Consider the following 25844-nt stretch of genomic DNA (forward strand, 5'->3'; position numbering starts at 1 on the left):
TCCACGTCTTTCTGTCGCAGCTGAGGACCCCCTAGCCTACAGCTGTCAGCTGACCTACGGAATCTGCCTACTAAGTGTGTGACATCCTCGCCACCCAATCCCATCCCAACGCTACAACTCCGCCCTCTGAGTGTTGTTTACATATCGTCGCTGCTGGACTGAAGATTCTTCTTGTAAAATATCAAAAGGAAACAACGATCTTGACGATATCATTTTATAGAGAAAATGTTGGTGTTTTATCGCATTGTTCCATTCTTCTCAGTCATCGCAGGACATTTATGACTGAAACATATATCTTTTTTATTTTAATACATTAATTTACTAATTTTAAACATGTTTTCAGTTTGAATGCCATAGGAAAATGTATACAGTACATGCCAGAGTTGTTGACGATATGTGAAGGTTGCAAATTTGTGGGTTTGAGATATATCTGAGAGATTTTCAATCTTAAATAATATACAGTAATACAGTGTCGTCCGTAATTATTAGGACTGTGAAGCATTTTTTCTTCTTTTGAAATCGTGGCTGAAGTTTATAGTGCAGACTGACAGCTTTAATTTGAAGTTATTTTCATCCATATCGGGTGAATCGTTTAGAAATTCCAGCACTTTTTGTACATTGTAGTCCTCCCCATTTTAGGGGACCAAAAGTATTGAGACGAATTCACTTAAATGTGTATTAAAGTAGTAAAAAGTATGTGGTCTCATATTCATAGCACGCAATGACTACATCAAGTTTGTGACTCTACACATTTGTTGGATGCATTTTCTGTTTGTTATGGTTGTGTTTCAGATTATTTTGTGCCCAATGGAAATGAATAGTAAATCATGTATTGTGTCATTTGAGTCACTTTTATACGGATAATCGTGAATAATGATGAGTGAGAAAGTTAGATGCACCAACACAGGCTAACCTCTCACCATTACAATAACAGGGGAGGTTAGTATTTTTTTGTGTGTGGGGGGGGGGGGGGGGGGGGGGGGGGGGGGGGGGTGTGTATGATATTGTGTGTCTAACGTCTTTACTCATAATTATTAGCGATTCATATGGGATTATTCGTAATCATAGTAGGCTCCACATGAATGCAGAAGTCTTTAGAAACATATTCCAAAATGACACAATACATTATTTACCATTTTTAATTTCTGTTAAAAATAAAATATATATAAAATAATAATATAATATAAAATCATCTGAAACACAACCAAAACAAACAGCAAATGCATCCAACAAATTTGTAGTGTCACAAGCTGGGACCAAATACTTTTGACTACTTTACACATTTAAGTGAATTTGTCCCAATACTTTTGCTCCGCTAAAATGGGGGGGGGACACTATGTACAAAAAGTGCTGTAATTTATAAACGCTTCAGCCGATATGGATGAAAATACCCACAAATTAAAGATGACAGTCTGCACTTGAAGGTCACTGTTCGATTTCAAATCTAAACTTTTGGAGTATAGAGCCAAAAGAAGAGAAAAATGCTTCACTGTCCCAGTAATTACGGTGGGCACTCTATATCGCTTGGTTTTCCAATATTATCAGGGTCGGGGATATGCGGTGAACTGACAAACACATGAGTGCATTCATATAATCTCAGTATTGCACATCGGTCCCAATGACAAAAGTGATATCAGTTTAGCCTTAAAGGACAGAGACCAACATATCGCAGTTTGTCAACCCTTTTTTAATTGTCCGTTTTTGTGCAGAAATGGCTATAAAAATCTATTAGACCATAAGTGAACGACAAACATGAGCTTGCTTTTTGTGGTGATGTATAGACTCGTGATTGAGTGAATCGCTATAGCTTCGCTTAAACTCAGGCGTATTAAACTGTTTAAACATTAGCTTAGTTTACAATCTGTTGACAATTCAAGTTGACTCGTTCTCAATTGGCTCAATATTAAATATTATTACTGGGAACTTCAATTGACAATTTATGTTAAGGGAAAAATGGTACCTATGTTTGGCTGTACATCATTTCGTCAGAACTGTGAAGTCTCAATGATGGAATGTAAATTCTTCCAGTCCTCGCATATCGGTGGAACTATTGACCCCCCCATGGAAGAAAATAAAGAGCCTTTTACTTACCCCTTTTACCACTGATGTGTCCCTGTGTGTTAATTACTCTATTTGACAAGTAGCAACACACATTCATGTTTTATACTGAGGAGAAGTGAGACTGTTCTCAAGTTTTTCCCAGTTGGTAGAGATTTATTAAATGGGTGTATTTAGGTTTGTTTGTTTTGCCAATGGATGTGTAAGGGAATTACTTGTTAAGTTGAACTGCACTATGGAACATTGTTGCCATGAGGGGAAAGGAATGATGTTTAAATGTTTAAGAAATAACTAATAAAATGTGTGATTTCTTCCAAATTTCTTATTTCCGTGCCTGTTTGTGATGCGTTCTCTCGATTTTGAAGGCAAAATGAATCACTGTAAAATGTTGAACTTTCAATTGTAAATCTCTAATGTAATCCTTTATAGCTTGGTTAGGAAGCATGACAACCACTCCATACACATTTGACACACGTACAATTTTATTTTCTGCCACGTACAGACTGTAGCTGCTATACCATTTTAGCAATTCTTTTTTTTCTTCCTGTTTATTCATTTCATAACTAATACATGCCCTCATAGATATTTATATATATGTATAATAGTATCACCATGGAAACAAGATGCGGATTCATCTAATCAAATGTACGTTTGACAGATTTCGTTTAATTTATTTCTCACTTTTTCCTCACACAAAGTAAATTGACAAAGTGAGGAACCGTAATATTGTTACATAGATATAGTTTGTACTGCAAACGACACCAACAATGATTTCAGCCAGCCCAGGATTACAGTACATCCATGTCGGTTCTGTTTAGGTTTCTGTGTTCGTCTCAGTCATGGTTTCCAGAGCATTTCAGAATTTAAGTGAAGCCTTGTGTACAACGGCAATGTATCGGTCAAAGAGTTGAAATTCCAATTCCCTTGTTTTATCTCAACTCACATCTTCAAATCGCACTCACACCAACACACGCATAAAACACTCTCACGGCTCCGCACAGTTGAGGAGAGGAAGAGCACGGATGGAAGTCAATAAATAAATATATAAATGAAAATGAAAATACACAAAGATGTAATCTCCAGCAAACTGATCAGTCTGTGGGGGCCAAATTCATAATGATATTGCAATGGGTGTTATTTTACAGTGGATCTTTTTCTGAGGGCAGTAAGTTTAGGATTTTACATCCTCTGCCGCCAAGGCACCAACCCTCAATCTAACCAGTCAAAATACATTAGGCAAGAAATGTGAAGTTAACATTAGAATGTAAAATAAGAAAGTTAGTTTCGAAATGAAGGTTAGAAACGTTCGAATTTTAAGGTTAGAAAACAAGGCATGGGGATTCATACCAGGGACCTTGAGTGTCGCAATCCGCGTTTAACGTTCGTCCATCTATCTATCCATCCGCCGATTTACCTCCCTAACTTTTCTTACTTGACGCCTGTCACAAGCTCTTCCCCCAGGCCTTCCAACCAATCACATAGCTGCCCTCAGACAAGATTAAATAAGGGAAATAGAGCATGTGAAAAGACTCTAGCAATATTCCGAGCATATCTATTGGGGTTATCTACTGATCAAAATTAAAGCCAATGTTGTTGTTTTTTACATAAAGGATATTCCATCTCCACGGTACCATCACAGGTAAACAGGAAGCAGATCAGACCAAAAAGAATCTGTCAAAAACAAGATGTGCCAATCTTTTGAGATGATCACCATTTATTTGATACCATTTGTTACCGACAGAAGAAATCAAATCAACAGCAAATTAAACAAAACTACACCACACTGTCTCTGTGGCGTTACTCTCTGTCCCCATCCTCACGTGTACAATCTTAACAGGCTTAATCAAAGACATTCATATGAGTAATGTACCACTGGGGTAAAATGAACAGGGGGTGAGATGTCAAACACGATTGAAGCTTGGGGGGGGGCGTACCTAGTGTTCTGACCCATAGGTGCAGTAATTTCGGATAAGTGCTCATACATGAAAGACAAGAAACGAGAACATTCCGGATCGCAAATGGCAGGTGAGGATTCTATGAACTAACGCACATTCGCATGCATTCACACGCACAGAGGTGGCAGCAGTCTGATGCACTGCTCAGAAAGGAAGTGGGAATACACAGCACACATAAGAAAGCCAGAAACGGAGAGGGATAGACAGGGAGATATAGTGTGAAGGAAAATATACACAATTACAGTACATGGGAGTAGGGGCTGAAAGTGTGTGCTCAAAGGGCCTGTCCAAAAAATGACACATCACACACGTAACCAGCTTGAGCTGACTTTGTAAACAGAACTGTAGTGCTGAGCGATTATTGCCTTTTGAGGTCGTTTCGGTTCGATTATCAATTAAAAATGTTAAACATTAAATGCACTATGCATTATGTGGTTTGAATGCTGTAACAACACAGAATAAAACGATTTTAAAATGTCCCATGACGGTAGCGACTGCCCATTACAGCTGATCACTTATCAACCATCAGTTACTCAGGTTACTTTACTTTAAAGGGGCAATCAGCAGTTCCTACGTTCATTTTTGGACTTATAAATGAATGATATGTACCCATTGATTCTTGAAGAATATAACTGCCTCGTGAGCTTAGTTCAACTGTCATACCTTATCAGAACCCAAAATATACGTTTGTTTTACATTGCAAACAATGTACATTTAAACAAACGCTATATAGCCTCAAAACATGGTTAAAAAAGGTTTATGTCAGTCATTGAATCCATCATTCTGTCTATGCCTTTGAGAGAGTTTGAAAGTTTCATTTTTCCAGCCCCGTCCCTCAGCATCTTACCAAAACAGGGTTGAGGAGGACACACTTTGTTAATGTTTCTACTGCTGATTGCCGCTTTAATAAACTATTTCACTTGTTGTGTATATTACATTTGTTTTATTTGATGACTTTATTATTTCATTCCAAGTCGTCATCTCTCTCTGTCTGACAGAATCACTATTTTAGTAGTTCTTCAAAGTAAATAAGGCATACTTTAATGACTGCTGAATACCAACTACTGTATTAATCACTTACATCAGGTATTTTCAGGTAGAGAAACCTTGTGAAGAAACTGCTCTCTGTGTATCCCCTGTTGATCGCGGAAGAACGGGCAAGTAGCCGTGCAATGTATTATGGTCATTGTAGTTAATTATCACGTTTTCGTTGCTAAACTATATAGAACATTGGCCTGTTGGAAACTACAACTCCCTACTACATCGCACAGTTCGGGCATATGATTTATCGCAAGAGAAATGACAGCGCAATGTGCACACTGAGCTCAGACAAAACCCAAACTAAATGGAATTCAAATAATTGAACCGACAGTCAAATAGTTGTTTAAAAAACAAAAAATAACCAACATGTCGTTTAATCGCGCAGCACTACAGAACTGTAGTGCAGGGTTCTATGAGGGTGATTTGCTTCAGTAAAATGTTGGTTCAGATCACATATTTGTCCTTGATGAAAGAGTATGGAATTTCCTCCCTTTTTACAGTATCTTTCCAAAACTCTTTGTGACAAGTGACTCCTAGTGGGGCGAAAAGGGTCAACTTTGTTATGACCCTTCACCTCAGAACAGAAGAGCGATTTTAATTGGTGCAAGTACGTGTACAGCATGTACCGTGGGGAAAATGTAATAAATGCTTTTGAATTGTAGTTTGTTTCGTTTTCTCCCGGTCCGAGCATGTTTCTTCTCCTTTATTTACAAATGTTTACAATCGTTCCTTTAGGAAGATGCCTGTGCATGAGGCGAATGTCAGAGGTGCCCCCTCTTTATTCGTTTTCCGTTTTTGTTTTCCTTTTGTTGCATTTCGTTTGTGTTGTTGTTTACTGTACCACAGCAGCCAAAAACTAGAAGAAACCCCCCCCCCCCCCCAAAAAAAAGGATAACGACCAAATATTATTCTAAGTAACCCGACGAGAAAGGGGGAACTATCTTTGGTCACAAAATGCGCAAATAAAACAGGAAAAGTCAGAAGAAAAAAAAAAGAAAAAAAAGTGAAAGCACAAATAACAAAAACAAAAAGTGTTCCATTATTTGCCACAAAATGGAAAAACAACAAGCAAAACAAAAACGCAATCCAGTGTCTTTAGCGGGAGATGGGGGTGAGCTTACAAGACTTCATAGGCTTTTTGTGGATAGGGGGCTTATGTAGCATGGGGGGCAGGGCCAAAAGGGAAGAACAACACAGCCAGCAAATCAAATCAGCCCATCACTTCTTCTTTCTCTCCTCCTCCTCCTCTTCCTCTCCTTCCTCCTCCTCCTCCTTGGCACAATAGCGTTGGAGCAGCAGGTGCAGGTGGTGCTGAAGGGCATCGGGTTGCAGGGTCTCTGGGGTGTCGTCCAGCCGCTCCAGGTGCACATGCTTACCCTGGGCGTCCTTCACCACAGTCCTCTTCTGGGTGCGAGACTTACGCATCTGGGTTCTGGAGGTGGAATGGGAGAGGGAGGGAGGGAGTTTCGAGGTTATTAGGCTTGCTGAGCCAATTCTTTTCAAACAACCTGTCAAAGTTTTGATAGCGCTTCATTGACAGGCTTAATTAAATGTTTAGAATGAACATCTAAAACACATCATGCATGTTAGACCACGCTCTAACATCAGTATGAGTAATCTGAAAGTGTCACACAAGCCCTATGACTAAAGGCCCTATGATTATTAAAGGAGAAGTTAGCTTTTTTTTTTACAAACATATCTAAATGCTTGATGGAAATGGCATGTTATAGAAGGGTCCGGACACTTTTTTTTGCGATTTTCCTTGTTTTTCAGAAACTTACCCTGACCGGTGATTCATATCCTCATCCTCGTTGTGCGGTACGGGGGCACTGAAAAAACGTTAACAAATTCTCCAAAAACACCCAAACATGTCCTCTTAGAAACGAAAACGCTCCCAATTTAGGGATGCAGGTCTTTACATGTTGTACATATGAAACTATGTCATTATGAACTTCATCCGCAACATTATATTCAACATTGTACGACTTGAGCCATTTCCCCTATCCAGCTGTTCATTTCTCCGTGTAGCCTGCTGCTAGAGGTAACTGCCAAAGTAAAGGAAACACCAACATAAAGTTTCTTAATAGGGAATTGGGCCGCCACAAGCCGCCAGAACAGCTTCAATGCGCCTTGGCAAAGATTCTACAAGTGTCTGGAACTTCCTGTGTGGAAGCACCTGCTTTCAACATACCTGGTATCTGTCATTTACTCAAGTGTTTCCTTTATTTTGGCAGTTAACTGTACAATGGACAGAGAGGTATCGCAACAAAATGGAATATAACATTTCGGATAAAGTATTTTGGTGTTTTTAGGAGCATTTGTTCATGCTTTTTCAGAGGAGCCCCGTACTGCACAACGAGTATGAAGAAATGAATCCCTGGTTTGGGTTAAATTTCACACAAACAAATGAAACCGCACAATGAGTGTCTGGACCCATCTATAACACGCCGTTTACATCAAAAATAGAAATCTTGTTGTAAAAAAAGCTAAATTCATCTGTTAACTTACCTTTCAAATCACCATGTCAAAATGTAAGCATCAGCCTCCCGGGTGGCGCAGTGGTCTAGGGCACTGCATCGCAGTGCTAACTGCGCCACCAGAGTCTCTGGGTTCGCGCCCAGGCTCTGTCGCAGCCGGCCGCGACCGGGAGGTCCGTGGGGCGACGCACAATTGGCATAGCGTCGTCCGGGGTAGGGAGGGTTTGGCCGGTAGGGATATCCTTGTCTCATCGCGCTCCAGCGACTCCTGTGGCGGGCCGGGCGCAGTGCGCGCCAACCAAGGGGGGCCAGGTACACAGTGTTTCCTCCGACACATTGGTGCGGCTGGCTTCTGGGTTGGAGGCGCGCTGTGTTAAGAAGCAGTACGGCTGGTTGGGTTGTGCTTCGGAGGACGCATGGCTTTCGACCTTTGTCTCTCCCGTGCCCGTACGGGAGTTGTAGCGATGAGACAAGGTAGTAATTACTAGCGATTGGATAACACGAAAATTGGGGAGAAAATGGGATAAAAAAAAAAAAAAAAAAAAAAAAAATGTTAGCATCTAAAGGTGTGTTTAAGAGTTATGGTTAAGATATAGAGGGGAGGTACTCACTAACCTGCTCCCTGTAATGTTAATGCTGCAAGGCCAATGCCATGATTGACATAACAATTGGCGCTGGTCATATAGCACAACCAGACCTGGGACCAGGCTGTATTCACACCATGCTTTCAGATAAATCACTCAGGAAACCGACAGGAATGTCCAAACAAAGATGGACACATGAATGAACTCCCATTCTGCTCTCAAACCTTTTGACCACAGAACCGTCGTCCTTCACAACCTCTTTCTCTACTAAATGAGGAAGTTGGATTTTTCCAAAGCCTCCAGCATAACTCAACGCCTGGAAGTGACAGAACAAGGAAAAGGACATTTCAAACACCAAAACCCAGTGTCTCTGGTCCTAGAGTTGATCTTCAAACTGGCACTCAATAAGGTTTTGAACAGACATATTAAAAACAGACATGCTTCTCAAAAACATGTTACAGTCAAGAAGCATTCAGCTTTATATTCCAGGCACAGTATTGCTAATATCAACCTGCTCTGCTCGAGCCACTGAGGTAGAAAAGACACTCCTGGCATTGTCACAGCTCTCCCTCCCTGACGACTGACCTTCTCAAAGTCCTCCTTGGCCGAGGGGAGGTCTGCGGCCAGCGTTGAGTCACCCGTCTGCTTCTCCATCCTCTCGCCCCTCACCACCGTCGTCTTGACCACCTTGCTGACCTTTCGCCCCTGCACCTGCTCGGATTCGAAGTCTGAGGCCGTGGTGGCCCCCAGGGCCAAGGGCTCCGAGAAGGTCAACTGGAGAGGTCAAACACAGGGTTCAAAGGTCACTGATACAGTAGATGACAAAACTTGATTATACAGTATACACTGTAAGGATATACAGTCATTATGGACACATTATATATTGTGGTGTAGCCCAAACTATACACGGACAATGAATAGGCAAGGGATCTCAGCACATACACTCTTAGAAAAGAATCTTCCAAAAGGGTTCTTCAGCTGTCCCCATAGAAGAACCCTTCTTGGTTCCAGGTATAACCCTTCTTAGTTCCAGGTAGAACCTTTTTGGGTTCCATGTAAAACCAAGGGTTCTACATGAAACTCTAAAGGGTTCTACCTGGAACCAAAAAGGGTTCTTCCAAGGGTTCTCCTATGCGGACAGACATTTTTTTTTGAAAGGTTCTAGATAGCACCCGAGTGTAGGGCTCAGGAAGCAGGTCAAAGGTAAAATGAGGCTTTTAATGAAAAAAATCAAAAAATATATTCAAATCAAAAGGCTCTGTCAGAGCAATAAGATTTTACTCTAAGCACCAAATGAGTCAAATGTACTTTATTCTGTATGGCAAATTCCCAGTACAGTATTTCCCAGGTGCTGCCAAATTAACCAAATCAAATCACATTTTATTGGTCGCATACACATATATAGCAGATGTTATTGCGGATATAGCGAAATGCTTGTGTGTGATGGGATGTGTAGACATTATGGACAGTATGTGGATAGAATATTTTAGTATATCTGTAGGACACGTGGGATAGAATAGTATATATACAGCAATAGCTGAATAGGATGGCATTCACCCATCTGCTTAATTGGCCAAGTGACCTAGAACAGGGGGTTATGGGAGGTGTTGTGTTCTATCTGGCAGCCATGTTGCTGTAATAGGCCTACATGTTTCTCCTTTGCATGGTGTTTTGTTGCAGGTTTTGCTTTTATGGTTATTCATTGTCAAGCTTTAAAAATCGAAGCCAGACTGCAACATTTTAGTCGCCTAGCTAGGACTGTGGCACGTGTCTGTACATTTCTCTCTGGGGACACGTGAAAGCAGCGCAATTGAAGTTGAATTCAGCGATGCGAGCGCATCAGGCTGTAGTTTCATAAAGTAGATGACTCAACCATTGACTCATTTATTCTCGCTTGTGTGTCCTTTTCAGCCGCGTTTGACACGTGCGCGTTAGCCTGTTAGCCACGTTGTGACTGACTTGTGATCATTGCCCTGGCTAGTTTGATTGTATCGACATTCCCAGCCTTAGCTTAGCTACAGAAACTGAAACAGTGCATCCCGAATGGGTGGAGGCAGCAAATAATGGACCAGGCCAGCTGTGATTTACAACCTGATAGCAATACGTTTTGGACTACCAATACATTTATTGGGGAATTACATGAATCACGCATTGAACGGCATCCATCTATTTTGCCGAGAATGAATTACCGTACGTCATGGACTTTTGAAAACCTCTTATGAAATGGTTTTGAAGCATGGACTGGATATTGTATATGTTTAACTGATATTATGATTCTGTTTTTTTTCCATATCTACAAAGTAGTTCAAACGATGTCAGTTCCACGTGGAGGCCAGACACCCTTGTGACATCATAATATCCACAGTATACGTAAACCCTGTAATACATGATCGTTTTCAGAAATACTGGAATATTGACCCCAAAACAAAGTCTATAGACACAACGACAGCAGACAGACACACATACAAGACAGACTGACCTCGGTCTGATCTCCCTCGCTACGGACCACTGTCCTCTTCACTACCTTGGAGAAGACGTCTCCTTCCTCCACACTGACCATCTCCTGGTGAGATCCCTCCACCGTCACCTCCTCTCTCTCCACGCCGTCTGGAGAGAAGTACTTACGGATCACCTTCCGCGTGATCTGGGGGAAAGAGACCAGAAAGAGAGGAAAGTTACCCCTGGTAGAGCACTGAGCTGCATGACTAGGTCATATAATATAAAACACACGTACAGTATTTGCCTGAGGAGACTGGATTACTTTACAATTGACAAACATGGTTACATAGCAGTTACAGTATGTAGTTGAGATCTACTGTAAATCGGGGTATGTTCTAGAGTTAAGTGTCTGTTATACAGTGAACGCAGATGCAAAATTGTCCCTTTACCTTCTTGACTACCATGTTTCCATGCTCATCCATGTACTGTTCCTCTGTCACTGTTTGCGGAGGGATGTCTGGCAGATCGTCCGCCTAGAGAGAGAACAGGCACAAAGTCATAAGACTGATCCCGAACACATACAAGCACAGCAAGTACACAGAATAACCGGTTTAAACATTGTAAACCCCACTCAAAAAGGAAATAAACCGTTTTCAATCATTATCTAAGACCATAAAGATTTAATCAACAAAATGATATGGCAAATGAGGGTGCAGAATGAAATAGAAAAATGGCCCAATGTTCGAGGTGAAGTGCAGCACAGCAACAAAACTACCCACAAGCTAAAACTCAACTCCCATCTAACCCCAACACCACACTAGGGCAGGGCCCACTTCTCCACATGCTCTTCAATGCCGTGTACCTGGATGATAACTCTGCGTCGGACCACCCTGGTGGTCAACACTTCCTCCTCTGAGCTATCCGATGACAGCAACCCTAGCTCCTCATTTATCTCCTGAGAGACAGCACACAGCCATTGTGGCCACCGTAGATCATTATAACATGGTTACACATTTTGTATAGTTACTTCAGGCACTGTTACCGCAGGCACAGAACAACAGGCAAGTGTTCCTTCTTTTCTCTCATAGGGATGCCGAAAAGGCCTTCAAAAGTAGGCTATTGTAGACCTGATAGAAATGTAAAGAAAAAACATACAGTATGAGAGAGGTCCTATAAAATGGTGGAGATGGAAGATGAAAAGAAGGCCCAGTTGTACAACCATTTTCAACAAAACTAGCCATGCAAGATATGACAATCCAAAGAAATGGTGGTCAAAGCTGCAAACAAGTACTTCTGTATGGAATGTTGAAGTGGAATATGAAGTATTGACAGTGACAGGGAAGGTAATTATTTCACAAAAATGTTATAGAATGTATTTGTATGTACTCTTCATTGCATCAGATAACCTAGCTGAAAATATAAGAAGAATTAGCAAACACAGCAAAAAAGCATTCTCATAATTAAGCATTTTCATTATTGATCAGGCTTTTGTCACATGATTATTCCATTGTCTTGGTCAGTAACCCCACTTTGAAGTGGTTTTGACTCGGTGTGTTTTGTTTGGTAAGTATGCACACATGCAAACACACCACTCGTAAGCTTCTTGTATTAGTCTCTGTGTTTGAGTCAGTTGATGTCCTCTCTGGACTGTGGTAACACTGCAATCAGTCTGAAAAGCTGGGACACAAACCAGGGCAGGGTGCAATCGTCATGCTTGACCTCTTACCCGTTCCAGAGAATACTCATCGTCATCGTACCCTGCCTGCGACCTGGAGGGTAGCTCCTCACACGTGGGTACAGTTTCACTTTCACTTTCTGGTCCGTCATAAATGCCATAGTCCCCAAGACTTTCACTACCCAAAGAGAAGCGATTTTGGTCATCCACCCGTAGGAACTGTGCGCTGCATACATGACTTCCTTTGAGGAAGCCCGTTTCCAGAGTGCTTCCGAAGGGGGTTGGGGATGGAGGCTCCTCGATGTGGTAGAGGACCTCAGGATCCTCTGGCTCCAGATCCTCTGCCTCTGAGAAGTCTGAGAAATCATCTTTGCAGTCAAAGAACTCCAGGTCCGAATTTTCTTGGGCGGAATCTGATTGGACAACTGGCCCAAATGAAGAGAGTGTTTTCTCAAATTCGCCGATCACTCGCTTAAAGTCTGGCGAGAATTCAAAGGCTTCTGCAGATCCAGGTGTAGCAGACTTGGAAGCGAACTCAGGACCCATCAGGGTGGTGGTTGTGACCTGACCCTTATCTGACAGAGGGTCGCTGAAGACAGGAGAAACTGGACTCATATCAGTGGGGGACAACTGGCTACACTCGGAGACTCTCAGAGGGTGGCGTCCGGAAAACACGGCCTCGTAATCTGGTGGCACCAGGAATTGGCTCGACATCGGCGAAAATAACTCACCCGAATGAGTGTCCTCGAATTCCTCTCGTGTAAATTCACTCCAGTCGGAGAATTCCTGAGTGGCAGAGTCAAGTACTTTTAGTTTAGGTGTCACTGCTCTATGGGTAGTGAAAGGGTATTGTTCACTGATCTGCAATGGGGTTGATATCAGAGGTCCGTAGCCTGTGGCTCTCTTTGTCTGCTTAGGTGATACCAGACCTGATATGCTTGTTTCTTGACTCAAGTCTAATACTGCCTTTTGCTCATGTAAAGTACTTTCCGTTACCAAGGTAGACTCTAATTTGCTTTGCATTTTCCCATAACTGGTCTTCAACTGTATTTCCTTGGCTGTTTGAGACGGAGCCTGGAAGTAAATGTTGACATCACTTGAACAAGTATTCTTCAAATGTTGTTACAGCAAGTCAGTTGGCATGCTCCAATAACATCCCATCAACAAACTGCAACACACTAACATGAGAGACTAGGTTGACTAAGGTCTCATTAGTCATTTTCTCCCACAACACCATGTCACATTTAGATCACTGCAAGAACATTGGAGAACAAACCAAGCAATTATAAAGGTCAACATCACAGTGCCCAACAAAGTTACAGTAATAGCAATATGCTTGCAGACAAACTGTTACTAAGAGCTCGAATGAGTCAGAATTGGTTAGTTACATCACCCACCATCCAAGTGCATTGTGATCGTACAAACATTCCTTAGACACACTCCATTTTGCAGAAACCGATTGGTGAATCCAGACATCCATTTCGACCACACGGTGTTATTGTCATCCTCCATTAGAATTGGGAGTTATTCCATCATTCCATAGCACGTGCAAAGTCAGCTTTATCATGCTCTCTCTTACCCTCTGCGGGGCTTTCTGGGTCTTTATTGAATCAGCACCGAGGCGCAGGACCTCTACTTCTTCCTCACTTCTGTCCTGGACCTTCACTGGTTGTTGCTTAACTGGGCCATCTTTCTGGACCTTTTGGATATTTTCCAAACCCATAGTGGCTTGGGGAGTTGGGATGGTTCCAGCATGCTCTGAACCATGCTTTGTCCGGGCCTGTTCCGTAGATGTAGTAACCATCTCTGCTACTAGCCCACTGACCCTTGGTAAGCCTTGATCTGTCGTGCTCATTTGTCCCTGCTCTATTTCAAATTGAGCAGCTGGGACTGACAACAGAGTAACACCCAAGGTATTTTCCTCTGGCGACATTGGGACACGCTCAGACGTTAATACAGATGTCACATGACTCAACGTGCCTGCTTTAAATGTCATTGTTTCTGTACCTGTAATAACTAAACTTAACTTTTCATCCGATGCACCTGATTCAGGAGACGATTGCCTTCGGCGGACATCGGCCCAAGAATCTACAGGTAAAGCTATGAATAGAGTGTCTGATGACACAGACTCAGGTGAAGACGTTCTATCACTAAGGGCCCGGGGTTCCATGAAGTACTGAGATAATATCCTCATAAAGTCTGGCACTGGTGAGTCAGGCGATAGCCGTCTATTCCTGCTGACTGATTCTAGGGAATCAGGTGAGGATGGCCGACTCTCTAATGCTGATGATGATATGACCATTAGCTCATACTCAGAGCCAGAGGTCATGGATTCAGGGGATGATGACCTGTGTTCTATTGTGGCATACTCCATATTCCATGAATCCATACCTGACACACCTGATCTTGTATACTGAGGGATGGGTGAGTCTGGAGAAAGCGACCTATTGTCACTGATCTCATGCATTGATTCAGGTGAAGATGATCTAACCTTATCCATTGACATCGTTGATTCCAGAGACATGGTTCTGTATTCAACAGACTCAGTGGATAGCGGTCTATCCTTCTCAACTTGTTTCTCGAATAACACAGATTCAGGTGATGACGTTCTAACATCTGCCTTTAACACCAACGTTGCAGGTGAAATGGGCCGGCAGTCAGGTGATAGAGGCGTATCCTCGGTCTCCGATAGAGACACTATGACCCACTCATCTCCAGAGTCTGATTCGGATTGAGGGGAAGCTGATCTGTGACCTGTTTCAAATGTACACTCCGATACTACTTCTGCTGCTGGTGATTCAGGTAAAACTATATCGGATACGCTTGGACTGTCAGTAGGAGCTACATCCTGGTCAATCTTGACTGTCTCAGTTGTGGTTTCTGAAGGTTGCACTTGCCAATCTGGTAGAGCTTCTGTGCTGAACTCAGTACTACCTTGAGCAACTTCTCTCTCCTCTGGAGAAGTCTGTATGTACTCTATACTCTCAGTCAAAGCTACATCCTGATCGATCTTTGCTGTTTCAGTGGTAGCTGCTGGTTCCACTTGTGGACCAGGAACAGCTTCTGGACTGACGTCCGTGTTGCCTTGAGCAACGTCTTCCTCACCAGGAGAAGTCTCTGCATGTGCTTCGCTACTCCCAGTATACTCCAAGAAGCCTGTTTTACTCAAGAAGGTTTCTCCTACATATTGGGCGTCGTGTATTTGAGAGATAAGCTTCCAAAGCTCTGTATCATACATACGATTGTATTCTTCTACCATCATGGCTGTTCCAGCTACAGGGGGACCTGATGAAGCAGCCTTAGGTTTCTGTTCTGATGCTTCCATTGACAATATTTCTGATGGGGAAACATGCTCAGGGATGAGACTTTTGGTTGGCAACTCTGCTTCCTCAATGCCAGAATATACCAAGTCAAATTCCATGTCCGATGTTATTGATAATGGGGATGAAGACCTATATCCTGTTTCTACTGTGGTAGACCCAAGTGTGATCTGTGTAAATTGTGCAATTGGTGAAAGAGGTGAAAAAGACCTATGTCCATTCACTGATGCTACTAATTCAGGTGAGTCTGGTCTCAATTCAATAGAGGAGGAAATGAGTGGGGCATATTCTACATCTGAAGCCACTGATTCAGGTGATGAGGACCTATATCCAATCATTGAAACAATAGACTCTCGTACTACCTGTCTAAACTCAGGTATAGGTGAGTCAGGTGACAGCGCCCTGTATTCATCTACAGATGCTAATGAATCAGGTGATGAGGGTCTATTCTCAAAAAGCATTGAGGCATACAAGAATAACTCTGTTTCAGATTCCATATCTGAGCATATTGATTCAGGCGATGCTGATCTATTCCCTGTCACTAGTGTAGTTGTTTCATAATGTGTGTACTGGGGTACTGGGGAGTCTGGTGACAGAGCTCTGAACTCATCTACTGATGTTGTTGAATCAGGAGTGTCTTGTCTATCTTCAATCTCAAAAATCAGAGGAGCGTATTCTGTTTCAGACTCTGTTTCATAATCTGCCAATGATTCAGGGGATGAGGACCTATATCCAATCATTGAAACGATAGACTCTCGTAACGCCTGTCGAAACTCAGGTATGGGTGACTCAGGTGATAGTGCCCTGTATTCATCTACAGATGCTATTGAATCAGGCGATGAGGGTCTATCCTTAAAATGCATTGAGGCATACAAGAATAACTCATTTTCAAATTCTTCATCTGACAATACTGATGCAGGTGACGATGATCTGCTTCTTGCCATAAACATAGTTGCTTCTGGGTAATTTTGTAGGTATTGTGGTAGAGGAGAGTCTGGAGACAGACACCTGTACTCATCCACTGATGCTGTAGATTCAGGAGAAGATGATCTGACGTCTGTCAGTAGCATGACTGAGTCAGGTGACATGGGGCAATACTCTGATAAAGACTCAGGTGATAGGGGTCTTTCCTCTGTATCTGATACTATTGACTCAGGTGAGTCTGGTCTATTCTCATCAAAGAACGACTCAGAAATGAGTGGAGCATATTCGATATCTGAATCAACTGATTCAGGTGATGATGACCTGTACCCAATAGTTGAAAAAGCAGATTCAGGTAACACCTGCCTAAACTCAGGTATGGGTGAATCAGGTGACAGTGCCCTGTATTCATCTACAGATGCTATTGACTCAGGTGATGAGGGTCTATCCTTAAAATGCATTGAGGTATACAAGAATAACTCATTTTCAAATTCTTCATCTGACAATACTGATGCAGGTGATGATGATCTGCTTCCTGTCATAAATATGGTTGGTTCTGGGAAATATTGTAGGTATTGTGGTAGAGGAGAGTCTGGAGACAGACACCTGTACTCATCCACTGATGCTGTAGATTCAGGAGAAGATGATCTGACGTTTGTCAGTAGCATGACTGATTCAGGTGACATGGGGCAATACTCTGATAAAGACTCAGGTGATAGGGGTCTTTCTTCTGTATCTGACACGATTGACTCCGGTGAGTCTGGTCTCTGCCAAAAGGCAAAAGCCTCAGATGAAGGCCTATCTTTATCTGAGAAGATTGTTGAAAAAATATCAGAAAGCTCACATTCGTTGTCTGACCATACTGATGTTAGTGATCGGGGTCTATCTTCATAGAATAACGACATTAAGGGCAGAGTCCCACATTCTATATCTGAGCACATTGATTCAGGTGAAGTTGACCTGTATCCAATAAAATGTGGAATAGATTCAGATAATGACGGACTAAAATCAGGTATGGGGGAGTCTGGTGAAAGCGCCATGTATTCATCAACTGATGCTACTGATTCAGGTGATGAGGGTCTACCTCTCTCTGAAAAGAGTGTCAAGAAGATGTCAGAAAGATCATATTTATCATCTGACAATACTGATGCAGGTGACGATGATCTGCTTCCTGCCATAAACAGAGTTGCTTCTGGGAAATAATCAAAGTATTGTGGTAGAGGAGAGTCTGGAGACAGACATCTATACTCATCCACTGATGCTGTAGATTCAGGTGAGTCTGGTCTCTGCCAAAACGCAAAAGCCTCGGATAGAATGTCGTCAACTTCCGAAGTCCCTGAAATCCCTGATTCAGGTGATGACGATCTATATCCATATACAGAAGATGTAACACATTCAGGTATTGCATGTAAGAACTCAGCTATGGGTGAGTCAGGTGACAGCACCCTGTATTCATCTACAGATGCTATTGAATCAGGAGATGAGGGTCTATTCTCAAAAAGCATTGAGGCATACAAGAATAACTCTGTTTCAGATTCCATATCTGAGCATATTGATTCAGGCGATGCTGATCTATTCCCTGTCACTAGTGTAGTTGTTTCGTGCTGTGTGTACTGGGGTACTGGGGAGTCTGGTGACAGAGCTCTGAACTCATCTACTGATGTTGTTGAATCAGGAGTGTCTTGTCTATCTTCAATCTCAGAAATCAGAGGAGCATATTCTGTTTCAGACTCTGTTTCATATCCTGCCAATGATTCAGGGGATGAGGACCTATATCCAATCATTGAAACGATAGACTCTCGTAACGCCTGTCGAAACTCAGGTATGGGTGACTCAGGTGATAGTGCCCTGTATTCATCTACAGATGCTATTGAATCAGGCGATGAGGGTCTATCCTTAAAATGCATTGAGGCATACAAGAATAACTCATTTTCAAATTCTTCATCTGACAATACTGATGCAGGTGACGATGATCTGCTTCTTGCCATAAACAGAGTTGGTTCTGGGTAATGTTGTAGGTATTGTGGTAGAGGAGAGTCTGGAGACAGACACCTGTACTCATCCACTGATGCTGTAGATTCAGGAGAAGATGATCTGACGTTTGTCAGTAGCATGACTGATTCAGGTGACATGGGGCAATACTCTGATAAAGACTCAGGTGATAGGGGTCTTTCCTCTGTATCTGATACTATTGACTCAGGTGAGTCTGGTCTATTCTCATCAAAGAACGACTCAGAAATGAGTGGAGCATATTCGATATCTGAATCAACTGATTCAGGTGATGATGACCTGTACCCAATAGTTGAAAAAGCAGATTCAGGTAACACCTGTCTAAACTCAGGTATGGGTGAATCAGGTGACAGTGCCCTGTATTCATCTACAGATGCTATTGACTCAGGTGATGAGGGTCTATCCTTAAAATGCATTGAGGCATACAAGAATAACTCATTTTCAAATTCTTCATCTGACAATACTGATGCAGGTGATGATGATCTGCTTCCTGTCATAAATATGGTTGGTTCTGGGAAATATTGTAGGTATTGTGGTAGAGGGGAGTCTGGAGACAGACACCTGTACTCATCCACTGATGCTGTAGATTCAGGAGAGGATGATCTGACGTTTGTCAGTAGCATGACTGATTCAGGTGACATGGGGCAATACTCTGATAAAGACTCAGGTGATAGGGGTCTTTCTTCTGTATCTGACACGATTGACTCCGGTGAGTCTGGTCTCTGCCAAAAGGCAAAAGCCTCAGATGAAGGCCTATCTTTATCTGAGAAGATTGTTGAAAAAATATCAGAAAGCTCACATTCGTTGTCTGACCATACTGATGTTAGTGATCGGGGTCTATCTTCATAGAATAACGACATTAAGGGCAGAGTCCCACATTCTATATCTGAGCACATTGATTCAGGTGAAGTTGACCTGTATCCAATAAAATGTGGAATAGATTCAGATAATGACGGACTAAAATCAGGTATGGGGGAGTCTGGTGAAAGCGCCATGTATTCATCAACTGATGCTACTGATTCAGGTGATGAGGGTCTACCTCTCTCTGAAAAGAGTGTCAAGAAGATGTCAGAAAGATCATATTTATCATCTGACAATACTGATGCAGGTGACGATGATCTGCTTCCTGCCATAAACAGAGTTGCTTCTGGGAAATAATCAAAGTATTGTGGTAGAGGAGAGTCTGGAGACAGACATCTATACTCATCCACTGATGCTGTAGATTCAGGTGAGTCTGGTCTCTGCCAAAACGCAAAAGCCTCAGATAGAATGTCGTCAACTTCCGAAGTCCCTGAAATCCCTGATTCAGGTGATGACGATCTATATCCATATACAGAAGATGTAACACATTCAGGTATTGCATGTAAGAACTCAGCTATGGGTGAGTCAGGTGACAGCGCCCTGTATTCATCTACAGATGCTATTGAATCAGGAGATGAGGGTCTATTCTCAAAAAGCATTGAGGCATACAAGAATAACTCTGTTTCAGATTCCATATCTGAGCATATTGATTCAGGCGATGCTGATCTATTCCCTGTCACTAGTGTAGTAGTTTCGTGCTGTGTGTACTGGGGTACTGGGGAGTCTGGTGACAGAGCTCTGAACTCATCTACTGATGTTGTTGAATCAGGAGTGTCTTGTCTATCTTCAATCTCAGAAATCAGAGGAGCATATTCTGTTTCAGACTCTGTTTCATAATCTGCCAATGATTCAGGGGATGAGGACCTATATCCAATCATTGAAACGATAGACTCTCGTAACGCCTGTCGAAACTCAGGTATGGGTGACTCAGGTGATAGTGCCCTGTATTCATCTACAGATGCTATTGAATCAGGCGATGAGGGTCTATCCTTAAAATGCATTGAGGCATACAAGAATAACTCATTTTCAAATTCTTCATCTGACAATACTGATGCAGGTGACGATGATCTGCTTCTTGCCATAAACAGAGTTGGTTCTGGGTAATGTTGTAGGTATTGTGGTAGAGGAGAGTCTGGAGACAGACACCTGTACTCATCCACTGATGCTGTAGATTCTGGAGAAGATGATCTGACGTTTGTCAGTAGCATGACTGATTCAGGTGACATGGGGCAATACTCTGATAAAGACTCAGGTGATAGGGGTCTTTCCTCTGTATCTGATACTATTGACTCAGGTGAGTCTGGTCTTGATTCAATAAAGAATACCTCAGAAATGAAAGGTTCATATTCAATATCTGAAGTCACTGATTCGGGTGATGAGGATCTATATCCAAGAGAATATGTAACAGATTCAGGTAAGTGTTGTCTAAACTCAGGTATGGGTGAATCAGGTGACAGTGCCCGGTATTCATCTACAGATGCTATTGAGTCAGGTGAGCCTGGTCTCTGCCAAAAGGAAAAAGCCTCAGATAGCATATGTCCAATTTCTTCTGAAGTCCCTGAATCGGGTGACGATGGTCTGCTTCCGGACATAAATATTATTGGTTCTGGGAAATATTGGAAATATTGTGGAATTGGTGAGTCTGGAGATAAAGATCTATGCTCATCCATTGACTTCACTGACTCAGGAGAATCTGATCTTAACCCACTCTCGTTTGTTAACGCTTTACTTAGAAGTTCTGATTTCTGTACATACTCTATTGTACTCCCACAATACTCAAACATACCTGTTTTACTAGCAAAGGTTTCTCCTACATATTGGGGGTCATGTATAGGAGAGATCAGCTTCCAACGATCTGCATCGTACACAAGTTTGTAAATTGGCACTCGCATGACTGATTCTGATGGTGAATGGGCATATTCAATATCTGAAGTCACTGACTCAGGTGACGATGATCTACATTCAACAAAATATTCAAGTAAATCCTGTCTAAACTCCGGTATGGGTGAGTCAGGTGACAGTGCCCTGCATTCATCTACAGATGCTACTGAATCAGGTCTGTCCTGAAAAAGCATTGAGGTGAGTGAGAATAACTCTGTTTCATATTCCAAATCTGACAATACCGATGCAGGTGACGACGATCTGCTTCTTGCCATAAACAGAGTTGCTTCTGGGTAATTTTGTAGGTATTGTGGTAGAGGAGAGTCTGGAGACAGACACCTGTACTCATCCACTGATGTTGTAGATTCAGGAGAAGATGATCTGACGTCTGTCAGTAGCATGACTGAGTCAGGTGACATGGGGCAATACTCCGATAAAGACTCAGGTGATAGGGGTCTTTCCTCTGTATCTGATACTATTGACTCAGGTGAGTCTGGTCTATTCTCATCAAAGAACGACTCAGAAATGAGTGGAGCATATTCGATATCTGAATCAACTGATTCAGGTGATGATGACCTGTACCCAATAGTTGAAAAAGCAGATTCAGGTAACACCTGCCTAAACTCAGGTATGGGTGAATCAGGTGACAGTGCCCTGTATTCATCTACAGATGCTATTGACTCAGGTGATGAGGGTCTATCCTTAAAATGCATTGAGGTATACAAGAATAACTCATTTTCAAATTCTTCATCTGACAATACTGATGCAGGTGATGATGATCTGCTTCCTGTCATAAATATGGTTGGTTCTGGGAAATATTGTAGGTATTGTGGTAGAGGAGAGTCTGGAGACAGACACCTGTACTCATCCACTGATGCTGTAGATTCAGGAGAAGATGATCTGACGTTTGTCAGTAGCATGACTGATTCAGGTGACATGGGGCAATACTCTGATAAAGACTCAGGTGATAGGGGTCTTTCTTCTGTATCTGACACGATTGACTCCGGTGAGTCTGGTCTCTGCCAAAAGGCAAAAGCCTCAGATGAAGGCCTATCTTTATCTGAGAAGATTGTTGAAAAAATATCAGAAAGCTCACATTCGTTGTCTGACCATACTGATGTTAGTGATCGGGGTCTATCTTCATAGAATAACGACATTAAGGGCAGAGTCCCACATTCTATATCTGAGCACATTGATTCAGGTGAAGTTGACCTGTATCCAATAAAATGTGGAATAGATTCAGATACCGACGGACTAAAATCAGGTATGGGGGAGTCTGGTGAAAGTGCCATGTATTCATCGACTGATGCTATTGATTCAGGTGATGAGGGTCTACCTCTCTCTGAAAAGAGTGTCAAGAAGATGTCAGAAAGATCATATTTATCATCTGACAATACTGATGCAGGTGACGATGATCTGCTTCCTGCCATAAACAGAGTTGCTTCTGGGAAATAATCAAAGTATTGTGGTAGAGGAGAGTCTGGAGACAGACATCTATACTCATCCACTGATGCTGTAGATTCAGGTGAGTCTGGTCTCTGCCAAAACGCAAAAGCCTCAGATAGAATGTCGTCAACTTCCGAAGTCCCTGAAATCCCTGATTCAGGTGATGACGATCTATATCCATATCCAGAAGATGTAACACATTCAGGTATTGCATGTAAGAACTCAGGTATGGGTGAGTCAGGTGACAGCGCCCTGTATTCATCTACAGATGCTATTGAATCAGGTGATGAGGGTCTATTCTCAAAAAGCATTGAGGCATACAAGAATAACTCTGTTTCAGATTCCATATCTGAGGATATTGATTCAGGCGATGCTGATCTATTCCCTGTCACTAGTGTAGTTGTTTCGTGCTGTGTGTACTGGGGTACTGGGGAGTCTGGTGACAGAGCTCTGAACTCATCTACTGATGTTGTTGAATCAGGAGTGTCTTGTCTATCTTCAATCTCAGAAATCAGAGGAGCGTATTCTGTTTCAGACTCTGTTTCATAATCTGCCAATGATTCAGGGGATGAGGACCTATATCCAATCATTGAAACGATAGACTCTCGTAACGCCTGTCGAAACTCAGGTATGGGTGACTCAGGTGATAGTGCCCTGTATTCATCTACAGATGCTATTGAATCAGGCGATGAGGGTCTATCCTTAAAATGCATTGAGGCATACAAGAATAACTCATTTTCAAATTCTTCATCTGACAATACTGATGCAGGTGACGATGATCTGCTTCTTGCCATAAACAGAGTTGGTTCTGGGTAATGTTGTAGGTATTGTGGTAGAGGAGAGTCTGGAGACAGACACCTGTACTCATCCACTGATGCTGTAGATTCTGGAGAAGATGATCTGACGTTTGTCAGTAGCATGACTGATTCAGGTGACATGGGGCAATACTCTGATAAAGATTCAGGTGATAGGGGTCTTTCCTCTGTATCTGATACTATTGACTCAGGTGAGTCTGGTCTTGATTCAATAAAGAATACCTCAGAAATGAAAGGTTCATATTCAATATCTGAAGTCACTGATTCGGGTGATGAGGATCTATATCCAAGAGAATATGTAACAGATTCAGGTAAGTGTTGTCTAAACTCAGGTATGGGTGAATCAGGTGACAGTGCCCGGTATTCATCTACAGATGTTATTGACTCAGGTGAGCCTGGTCTATGCCAAAAGGAAAAAGCCTCAGATAGCATATGTCCAATTTCTTCTGAAGTCCCTGAATCGGGTGACGATGGTCTGCTTCCGGACATAAACATTATTGGTTCTGGGAAATATTGGAAATATTGTGGAATTGGTGAGTCTGGAGATAAAGATCTATGCTCATCCATTGATTTCACTGACTCAGGAGAATCTGATCTTAACCCACTCTCGTTTGATAACGTTTTTCTTAGAAGTTCTGATTTCTGTACATACTCTATTGTACTCCCACAATACTCAAACATTCCTGTTTTACTAGCAAAGGTTTCTCCTACATATTGGGGGTCATGTATAGGAGAGATCAGCTTCCATCGATCTGCATCGTACACAAGTTTGTAAATTGGCACTCGCATGACTGATTCTGATGGTGAATGGGCATATTCAATATCTGAAGTCACTGACTCAGGTGACGATGATCTACATTCAACAAAATATTCAAGTAAATCCTGTCTAAACTCCGGTATGGGGGAGTCAGGTGACAGTGCCCTGCATTCATCTACAGATGCTACTGAATCAGGTCTGTCCTGAAAAAGCATTGAGGTGAATGAGAATAACTCTGTTTCATATTCCAAATCTGACAATACTGATGCAGGTGACGATGATCTGCTTCTTGCCCTAAACAGAGTTGCTTCTTGGTAATGTTGTAGGTATTGTGGTAGAGGAGAGTCTGGAGACAGACACCTGTACTCATCCACTGATGCTGTAGATTCAGGAGAAGATGATCTGATGTTTGTCAGTAGCATGACTGATTCAGGTGACATGGGGCAATACTCTGATAAAGACTCAGGTGATAGGGGTCTTTCTTCTGTATCTGACACGATTGACTCCGGTGAGTCTGGTCTCTGCCAAAAGGCAAAAGCCTCAGATGAAGGCCTATCTTTATCTGAGAAGATTGTTGAAAAAACATCAGACAGCTCACATTCGTTGTCTGACCATACTGATGTTAGTGATCGGGGTCTATCTTCATAGAATAACGACATTAAGGGCAGAGTCCCACATTCTATATCTGAGCACATTGATTCAGGTGAAGTTGACCTGTATCCAATAAAATGTGGAATAGATTCAGGTAATGGCGGCCAAAAATCAGGTATGGGGGAGTCTGGTGAAAGCGCCATGTATTCATCAACTGATGCTATTGATTCAGGTGATGAGGGTCTACCTCTCTCTGAAAAGAGTGTCAAGAAGATGTCAGAAAGATCATATTTATCATCTGACAATACTGATGCAGGTGACGATGATCTGCTTCCTGCCATAAACAGAGTTGCTTCTGGGAAATAATCAAAGTATTGTGGTAGAGGAGAGTCTGGAGACAGACATCTATACTCATCCACTGATGCTGTAGATTCAGGTGAGTCTGGTCTCTGCCAAAACGCAAAAGCCTCAGATAGAATGTCGTCAACTTCCGAAGTCCCTGAAATCCCTGATTCAGGTGATGACGATCTATATCCATATACAGAAGATGTAACACATTCAGGTATTGCATGTAAGAACTCAGGTATAGGTGAGTCAGGTGACAGCGCCCTGTATTCATCTACAGATGCTATTGAATCAGGAGATGAGGGTCTATTCTCAAAAAGCATTGAGGCATACAAGAATAACTCTGTTTCAGATTCCATATCTGAGCATATTGATTCAGGCGATGCTGATCTATTCCCTGTCACTAGTGTAGTTGTTTCGTGCTGTGTGTACTGGGGTACTGGGGAGTCTGGTGACAGAGCTCTGAACTCATCTACTGATGTTGTTGAATCAGGAGTGTCTTGTCTATCTTCAATCTCAGGAATCAGAGGAGCGTATTCTGTTTCAGACTCTGTTTCATAATCTGCCAATGATTCAGGGGATGAGGACCTATATCCAATCATTGAAACGATAGACTCTCGTAACGTCTGTCGAAACTCAGGTATGGGTGACTCAGGTGATAGTGCCCT

At 42.3% G+C, this 25844-nt stretch overlaps 2 protein-coding genes across 13 annotated transcripts in view; one reads left to right on the forward strand and one right to left on the reverse strand.

The window, feature by feature from the left end:
* LOC129835072 (calcium/calmodulin-dependent protein kinase type II delta chain) overlaps window positions 1-976 on the forward strand; it is a 111392-nt gene extending 110416 nt beyond the window's left edge. For all 10 annotated transcript variants that reach the window (XM_055900428.1, XM_055900432.1, XM_055900430.1 and 7 more), the window contains one exon: window positions 21-976. The gene's annotated coding sequence lies outside the window, so the exon portion shown is untranslated. The remainder of the gene's footprint in view (window positions 1-20) is intronic.
* Window positions 976-25844, reverse strand: part of LOC129835071 (ankyrin-2-like) — a 167629-nt gene continuing 142760 nt past the window's right edge. For all 3 annotated transcript variants that reach the window (XM_055900426.1, XM_055900424.1, XM_055900425.1), the window contains 5 exons: window positions 11004-11087; window positions 10595-10759; window positions 8701-8889; window positions 8340-8431; window positions 976-6486 (listed from right to left, as the gene is read on the reverse strand). In XM_055900426.1, coding sequence (XP_055756401.1) covers window positions 6273-6486; window positions 8340-8431; window positions 8701-8889; window positions 10595-10759; window positions 11004-11087 — 744 coding nt within the window. In that variant the 3' untranslated portion in view covers window positions 976-6272. The remainder of the gene's footprint in view (window positions 6487-8339; window positions 8432-8700; window positions 8890-10594; window positions 10760-11003; window positions 11088-25844) is intronic.

The sequence above is a fragment of the Salvelinus fontinalis genome, chromosome 36, assembly GCF_029448725.1.
Source record: "Salvelinus fontinalis isolate EN_2023a chromosome 36, ASM2944872v1, whole genome shotgun sequence".
In the NCBI taxonomy this organism is placed as follows: Eukaryota; Metazoa; Chordata; class Actinopteri; order Salmoniformes; family Salmonidae; genus Salvelinus; species Salvelinus fontinalis.